The following is an 8,796-nucleotide window of genomic DNA, read 5'->3' as shown; positions in this document are numbered from 1 at the left end:
TAGGATTTCAGACAATGAAGTTTTATTAAGCGAAAACTGTGACTACACGGGACAGCTTGCTCAAGAACTAGGATGTACGCTGCTCAATTTCTCAAGGAAAAACTCCATAAGGATCCCAAAACAGGTTTTTACACACAGCGTGTAATAGAAAGGTAAAGTGCATGAAAGAATGGCTGCTCAGATGAGTGGGGGAAGTCAGAAAACAACTGCTCATTCACCAGATCGGCAGCAGGCCCGAAAACCGCACTGCAGATTCTGGCATCCGCTGGCCGTGTCAGCATGAGGACCTGCATGAGAACACAAGAGCGGTGAACAAGAGACCATCAGTAGGGTTATACAAGGTGAGAAGAGGCAAGACCCACATACAATACACATGAAGTCCCGGAGAAACAAGGATGGCCGCAGCGCTTCGGACTACCCGGTGTACACTGTGTATTAGTATGTATTGGTAGTCTAAGGCAATACATGCTGCCCTGACTGGCCAATCAAAGCAGGTGTAGTGTCAGACTAACGATGCACACGAATGCTCAGGGTACATCAGGTAGTCAGAGCAGCACTGCGGCCATCTTTGTTTCTCTGGGACCAGAGGGTCGCTTTAACAGTAAGTAGACATGTCTGATAAACCCTTAAAAGGACTGGACACTTTTTAGGTATTTTACCCATGTGGTGGTTTTACTGCCCTAATTTTTTTTTGCTTCAGCTGCCAAAATTATTTTTGTTGCGTTTAATATCTTTTTTTCACTGACTTTTTCGCATTTTACTTTTATTGGGGGTAAAAAGCTACATTTTTTAAAACATTTTATTTTTTTAAATATGTATATTTACACTAAAATAAAGTAAGGGTATGAGTTACTGATTTGGTTTTGGACATTTTGATATATAGTATGTATAGTTTTGTATTACAGGACGCCTACGGAGACGCTTTTGCTTGGCATTGGGTCATTTTCTTTTTTATGTACACATTTTATTCTGTAATTTTTTTCTTTAAACTTATTTTTGTAACTTTTTTTTTTTTTTTTTACCATCCATGACCCCCCATGTTGTCATTCACATTGTTTTTTTGTATTACTCACTTTTCCACTGTAGCATCCATAGAAAAACATCCCCTGTAGTGACACTAGTCACTAACAGAGCTGATCAGGGTCTGCTAGGACCCTTCAGCTCTTCTGTAACATGGGGGACAAGGCAGTCACATGACCACCAGCTCGCGTACTGGAAGAAACAGTTCCACTTCTTAGTACATAGCACTCATTGAGTACTATGTACCAGGGAAAGGAGAAGACAGAAGCAGTTAAAAACGGCTTCTCCCTTGTCCTTAGAGTCCTCGGCTGTGACTTCAACTTGCCCCTGCTTGCAGGAGAAGAGGCTTTAATCCTGCGCTGTAATTTTGCTATCGGCGGGGATTAAAGCCCAGGACCAAGTGCCATATATTTACCACACTTGGTCTTTGAGGGGCTGATACTACTTTTGGTAAACTAGGAAGAAGGGATTCTGGGACACCTTAAAGGGGATGTCCAGGAGTCTGGAACTATATTTAGTCTGCAGTCTGCTGCATAAGGGGAACAGGAAAAAACTCCCCATAACTATCCATCTGGCCCCACAGTCATATGAACATTACAAAGTAGAGAGCCATTCATAGCAATGCCACTGGACCTCAACATGTAATGGCTCTAGTGCTCTGCACTGTAAATCTCCATTGGCCATTATTTCCAACACGTCAGGAGTAGCTGCTAAGCTGCCTGTATACCTGAGCAGCTTTTGTGAATGTCCTGTATTGTATTGAAGATTCATGCCGACTGTCCCCGATGAGGCCTATTCTGGGCGGGATCTGGACACTGCTGCTCTTCTAATGGTTGATACCCCGGGTAAAGCGGCTTATTAGGGCTAGTGCCAAGTTATTCATCTTTGGAGTAAATGCCTGGGAGCCCAGGACATCCATATGCCGTTATCCCCTGACCCTGTCTGGATTATTGTTTTGTGCTTATTGCTGACTGTAAGGGTACTTTTACACGAGACAGTATCTGCTCAAGAGCGATTTCAGGTGACTATTGTCCCCTGTAAACACAAACATTCGGGGTAAATGAGTGAAAATCGTTTATTGGAGTCTCTTGGTTTTCAGCTCACCTAAAAACCAAGTGACTGTCGGCCCATTCAGTGAGTGTTTATTGCTTCTGTGTGAAAGTACAAGAATGATAATCGTTGGGGTGGTTGTCATATGACAATCGTCCTATGTAAAATTACCCTTAAATGTAAGTTATCCTAATGGGTTTGCCCTTTTTCATTTACGTTATGGGGTTCTTATAGCACTTTAACTGCATATTACAAATTAACTTTTATTGTGCCCCACTTTAGCTTTACTGTCATTATGAGTAGCACTATGAAGTTGTAGTACTTTGCTGTAAGTTTTAGGTAGGAAACCTAAAACTTGCAGAAAACCCGTAAATATATAATATAGCACCAGCTACATAGCTGCACTTCTAGTGGATGTTCTACTTTCAGGGTTTATAAGGTACTATAAAAGCTGAGGAAACGCTACAAGGCCCCTCTATGGGTACTTTTATACAAGCCGACTATTGGCCAAAGAATCACTCGAACGAGCTTTTACCAGCAATAGTCATCCCATGTAAAAGCGGGACCTGACAGGTTACTGAGAGAGATCGCTCATTGGTAGCTAGTTGTTTCATGTTAGCTCACTGAAACAAAGGAGCTAATGAGCGACTTCTCGATCTGTGTTAACAGGCAGTCATTTATCAAACTACTAAAGGCCACTTGTCTGAGTATGTAAATGTGTGTGTGCTTCTCATGCTCCGCCCCTGGTGACGTCATTGCAGGTCCTGCTCATATATAAAAATACAGAGCCAGAACAACAAACGTATGGCTCTTGAAAGGGGAGGACAAAAACAACACAATGAGAATACAACTAAGCTGCTGTTATCGCCACCACAGAGATCCGGTGGGCTGAAGGACCTGCGGTGACGTCACTGCTGTGGGAGGAGCAACTGTGCAGTTTGGTAGAAAGTACTGGATACTGGATAAACCGACAGCAGCCACCAGGACCTGTGATGACGTCACCCTCATGTGATCACCTGTGTGGGTGGAGTCAGGGATCACATGACCAGGGGCTGCTCACTGTCTGCTGAGCTGGTGATGTCTGGAAATCAGCATGGATGTACCACAGCTTTGTGTGTGAATCAGGATGCATGTAGTAGAGCTGCGTGCGTCATTTATGGGAATCAGCATGGATGTAGTAGAGCTGTTCATGTAATACGCGTGAATCAGGATGGGTGTAATAGAGCAGTGTGTGATGTGTGGGGATCATAATGGATGTACCATGTATCACAGCTGTGTGGCGCATTGCGCCGCCAGAAACACTGGTACTATTAATTTCCTAATAATTACTAGTCTATGAATAACTGCCTGTTCACCGTGAATAGATGCAAGCGGCTGGAAGAGATCTCTGATGCACTCCACCTCCATTCACTGAACTCCTATCACTTTTGTGTGAAAGCATAAAGGGCGATAGTCATTGGGACAGCTATTAGGCTCTTAAGTGCCCAGAGATAGTCCTGTGTAAAAGTACCCCAAGACACTGTGCACAGAACTCACCTGCAGATGTCAGCCCAGACAGGGCTATGGGTTACTAAATATTTAATGCATGGAGCCAGGTTTGAACTATAAGCACAGATGCTACAGTATATTAACCCTTTCTAGTGCTTATGTAGCATTTCCCCATAAGCCAGAACAGGGATGACAAGTAGTACATGATAATGTAAACTCCACTAGAAGTTCAGATTATTCAATCAGTGGGGTAAATAGGTGAAGAGCGGACGCACTCCCTGCAGGCCACGTTACCATTAATGTTGTCACAGTAGTAGAAGTGCTCATCATTAAGAGAGGGACACGCCGACACCAGATCCTGTAAGCCTGATGCAGTCACATTGAGACATCCAGAGAGATTTAGGTGTTCTAGGTAGGGTAATCCTCCGCCTAAGGTCAACGCCCTGTAATTAAACCAAACACATCGTTAGGAATGACATCATTCTGACATCCTGCTAATACAAAATGTCCAGCGCTTCCCATTTCTCCTCAGGTGAGCAGGCATGGATTTACTATGCTGGGAGCAGAGACAAGCATACAACACAAAGCTCTGGCGCCGCTGATCTCTGCCCGCCACCACAGACATACCACCGGCGGGGTCTTCCAATGCAGGTGTGGTTGTAGACGACGCAGCTGAATGAGCGCCTGCTATCTCATGCACTATGCAGGTATTTGGTATCTGCATAAGACCTGAAAGAACATACCGCAAAGTCCTCCTTTCCTGAGTACATGAAAGCCTCTATTGCACAGCGGGAAACATTACAACACGGAGACGTGTACGTTAAAAAGCCCAACACTGTTTACAACAGATTTCCCTTGGGTATTTGTATTGCTGCTCAAAGGGGGTCATTTCACATCTCCTGGCCTGATTAGGGAGAGAGCCCCTGCCCTACCAACTTCAGCTTTGCTGCTTCTAAAACAGCCTCGCATCACTTCAGAGAAGTAGCAATCCTCCGCCACGGCTCGGAGGTTCTCTCATGGTTTTCAATTGGGAACCTCACATCGCACCTCATGTATGAGGGGTTCGTATTCATGCGAAAATATGGGGGGAAAAAAATTCTATTAAAATAGTGATGAAGTTCGCACAAGAGGCGTTAAGTTTATTATTGTATACATATACTACATGCTGAGGAGCTAGAAACTGATGTGAATGTCAGCCAGTAACGGTTTAAGAAGGGTTCACATGGCGTTGTGATTTTGTAAATCAGAGATAAATACAGTGCACACTTTAATAGGAGCTTCTTGGCTAAACATTACAGTGCCATTTAGTTTATTTGCGATGCAGGAAACAAGCCGTGGCATGTCCTATGTGTGTGCTACCGCATCGCCCATGGTCTTTAACCCCTTAATGACATGGCCTATTTTGGCGTTGAGGACCAAGCGATTTTTGGTATTTTTCCATCTCCATTTTTCAAAAGCCATAACTTTTTTTATTTTTCCGTCGACACGGCCGTATAAGGGCTTGTTTTTTGCGTGGCGAGCTGTAGTTTTTTATCGGTGCCACTTTTGGGTACATAGACTATATCGTAAAACTTTTATAATTTTTTTTATGATAACGGAGAGAAAACACATCAATTCTGCCATAGATTTTTTTTTTTTTCACAACGTTAATCATGCAGCATACATGACACAATTTTTTTTGCGGGTCGGTACGGTTACAACGATACCAAAATTATTGTTTTTTTTAGTTTTTTTACACTTTTTTGCAATAAAAAGCCTTTTTTTAGAAATTTTTTTTTCTCTATAGCTGCATTCAAAGTCCTGTAACTTTTATTTTTCTATGTACGAAGCTCTATAATGGCTTATTTTTTGCAAGATGAGCTGTAGTTTTTATTGGTACCATTTTGGGGAATGTACGGCTTCTTTGATCACTTTTATTGCAATTTTTGTTTTTTAGCGGTTTTTTTTTACGCTTTTTGTTGTACAAAATAAAAAGTGTTCAACTTTTTGTACACGTCGTGTCAATACCAAATATGTGGGGTTTAAATTTTTTTTTTTACCTTTTTTTATGCTAATTTTAGAAAAAGCATAAAAAAAGGGGTTTTTTTACATTTTTATTTTCTTTTTTTTTTTTTACACTATTTGAGTCCCTCTGTGGGACTTGCAGCACTGTGCCTATGATCGCTGTTATAAGGCATGGCAGAGCTACTGCTCTGCCATGCCTTATCGCTTATACAGTGATTATAGGCACAGGCAATACAGGACGCCAGTGTCTGACGTCCTGTTACCATGGTGACAGGCTGGGCTCTCGCGGTGACATCGCGAGAGCCGGCCGGAGACACAGAGGGAGCGCGATCCTTCTGTGAACTCTTTCCCTGCCGCAATCTACTTAGATCGCGGCAGGGAAGGGGTTAAAAGCGGGACGCCGGCTGTGACTGACAGCCGACTCCCGCTGCGGGCTAGCGCGGGATCAGTCATGATCTCGCGCTATCCCGATGACGTACCGGTACGTCATTTTGCGCGAAGTACCAGGCTCCCATGACGTACCGGTACGTCATGGAGCGGGAAGGGGTTAATAGGGCCGGCAGCAGCATTGTGCGATGCGAGGCTTCCCACTGAAAACAAAACAATGGGAGAAACCCCGCAATCCTCCCCCACGACAGAGGATCACTACTCCTCCGAAGTGATGCGAGACAGTTTTGATATAAAACGCCTGTCATCCGCAGTGAAGTTGAATGTTGGCGAGCGCGATATTGGGCTGTGATTCATGGCCTGATATCGCATCCACCCATGTGCAATATCAGGAAAGTGGAAACGACCTGCAAGGGAAGAGTGATTTTTATGGAAATGGTTCTTGTGCCTCAAGTTATACACCAAGCTGAAACCTTGCTGAACTTCATACAGGTGGTAGAGGAACATTCTGTAAACATTTCAGTAAATTTCAAGGTGACGGAGCAGGGACCCTCTACCAAATTAGGCCAGCTGGCAAAAATGACCCAGGGGCACATTATTGGAATTTTTAAAGTTTATACACCACCTGTATAAAGTTCTGCAGTCTGTAGGCCATCACATATGACAGTCGGTCCCCCCTAGTAGTGGTACAATGGACAATGACAGCTCAGCGATGTGTTCAGGACATCCTGCAGCCACATGTGTTCCTCTCATGGCGGCTTCCAAGAGTCAGCAGGATAATACTCGGCCGCACACACAAGGGGGTCACAGGAAGCCCCCACAAAATTGTCACACGTCTGTGGCTGCCCGGTCACCAGATTTATCACCAATAGAACATGTATGGGACGCCAACTTCAACAGCCTACAAGTTTATTTATTTGCACAGGAAATCCACTCTACTGTTTTCATGACTTTTCCACTGCGGATTTCAAATCCACGTTGGAGGGGGAGGGGGAGGGAAACACATGTGACTTCTTAAAGTGGATTCCCATAAGAAATCCCACGCACACATTTTGCCCATTGATAAAAGCTAAATCTACACAGGCAAAGTGCATCAAACAGAGGGGCAAATCTTCAGAGATACAAAGCTTAGCCACAGATTTATGCCGCACTCTTGCAAAAAAGAATAAAACCGGATGCGGATTCAGCTGTGTGGACATACGGTTATAGATGCAGGAGCGGCCCCTGTATACTTGGCCGTCGGCTGACAATGCAAGCAGCAGCGCTGCCTCTGACATCAGACAAGACAAAAGTGATGAAAACAGTCTTCCCTAGCAGACACTTCAGAAGCCGGCCGCCCAACCGACGGGTCACTCAGCAACTAGCTTACCGTGATGCAATGGAGGAAGTTTTAGGACCAGGTGCTCAAGTGGTTAAAGTACACTTCAACCAACTATGTTCAAGCAATCCGATGGAAAGTGCTACTAACCTGAGGCCACGATCTGTGATCTGATGACACCCGGAGAGGCTGAGTAACTGTAACACACGGGCCGCATTGGGCTCCGACTTTGCACTCCCAGAGAAAGCGTCTCTGTCCTCTGACTGAGTCCTTTTGCCACCTTTGCACGGTGCAGAGGGCTCTGGGAATGCTTGTATAGTCCTTAGTTTAGCTCCAGCAGAGCAGAATGAATGTCCACAGTAGGTATACGCATCTGGCTGGTATCGCTGCTGCCAGCCACCATTAGTCCTCATTCCAGGCATTGGCTTCCTGTTGCAACACCCATTAGCAAAACAGCCCATACTGGAGGCCATCTCCAACACACAAAGTCCATCAGTATCCCTGTACTTCCAGTCGGCCGCATCCTCAATATCAGCCAGCCTCTCAGAATCTAAAATCCAGAAAGGTGAAGATGGATAGCCATCACAACAGCTAGATTGTGTCCAGAATTCTTCAGAAAATACGCACTGGCCGCCTATGCACTGAACCGCGTTAGTCCTCATCCTGTTGTTCAGCTCTCTTCTCCCCCAGGCCGATTTAGCATTTTTGTTGTTTCGGAAACACTTAAGTAAACCTTTGCCGTAAGTCGGTAGCAAGCCGAGGGCGAGACTTAGCCTTTCCAGCGTCAGGTCGCTGATCTTATCACAGCCAGACAGGTCAATGTGGCGAAGGTTTTGACAGCTGCCAAAGTACCACCTGAAAAGGGAGAGAATTAGATTAAAATATGAGGTTTTTCAGGAGAGAGGGGAAACTGATACTTCAATATTTCCAATCCAGTGTCGGCCTGACATTAAGATTTCCCTACATAGCTCCGATGTCAGAGGCTGTTCTGCATATGCATGCTACAGTATGCAGGGCAGCATTCCGATGTCAGAGGCTGTTCTGCATGTGTATGTTACATCGGAGCGCTGTCCTGCATACCGTAACATACACATTCAGACCAGGCTCTGACATCGGAGCGCTGTCCTGTATACTGTAGCATACATATGCAGAACAGACTCCGGAGCTATGCAGGGAAATCTGAATGTCAGACACTGGACTGGAAATGGTTAATTTTCAAAAAATTACTAATAATATCATGGCAGTTCATTTTTCTGTGTTTCTGTTGAGTAATTCCAAAGAATCCACAATGCGCTTTCCCACCACAAAAATAAAGGGAGTGTGTGGGCGGCAAGGACACTGGATTGGAAAGGGTTAATAGTACACCTCAATGTTAAGAGGGTCTCTTCTTTATAAATGAAGACTTATCCAATATGACATCACCAACAGCTGATCAACTGTCAGACCACCCATGTCTGGAATGAAGGCACCTTTGGCTTTGGTCTTTGATACATTGCTACCTCCAACCTTCTGTCAAGCAGTGAACTGTA

The 8,796-nt window shown here is 44.6% G+C and overlaps 1 protein-coding gene across 1 annotated transcript in view; it reads right to left on the bottom strand.

The window, feature by feature from the left end:
* The window catches only part of FBXL5 (F-box and leucine rich repeat protein 5), a 30,525-nt gene continuing 21,729 nt past the window's right edge, over nucleotides 1-8,796 (bottom strand). Inside the window, exons 9-11 of the mRNA XM_066573262.1 lie at nucleotides 7,418-8,122; nucleotides 3,853-4,001; nucleotides 1-287 (exon numbers count right to left, since the gene is read on the bottom strand). Of these exons, the coding sequence (XP_066429359.1) occupies nucleotides 211-287; nucleotides 3,853-4,001; nucleotides 7,418-8,122 (931 nt within the window). The 3' untranslated portion in view covers nucleotides 1-210. The remainder of the gene's footprint in view (nucleotides 288-3,852; nucleotides 4,002-7,417; nucleotides 8,123-8,796) is intronic.

This window comes from Eleutherodactylus coqui, chromosome 7, assembly GCF_035609145.1.
Source record: "Eleutherodactylus coqui strain aEleCoq1 chromosome 7, aEleCoq1.hap1, whole genome shotgun sequence".
Taxonomy (NCBI): Eukaryota; Metazoa; Chordata; class Amphibia; order Anura; family Eleutherodactylidae; genus Eleutherodactylus; species Eleutherodactylus coqui.
Note: the sequence above shows the minus strand (reverse complement) of the source record. Positions and strands in the feature narration are given on the sequence as shown.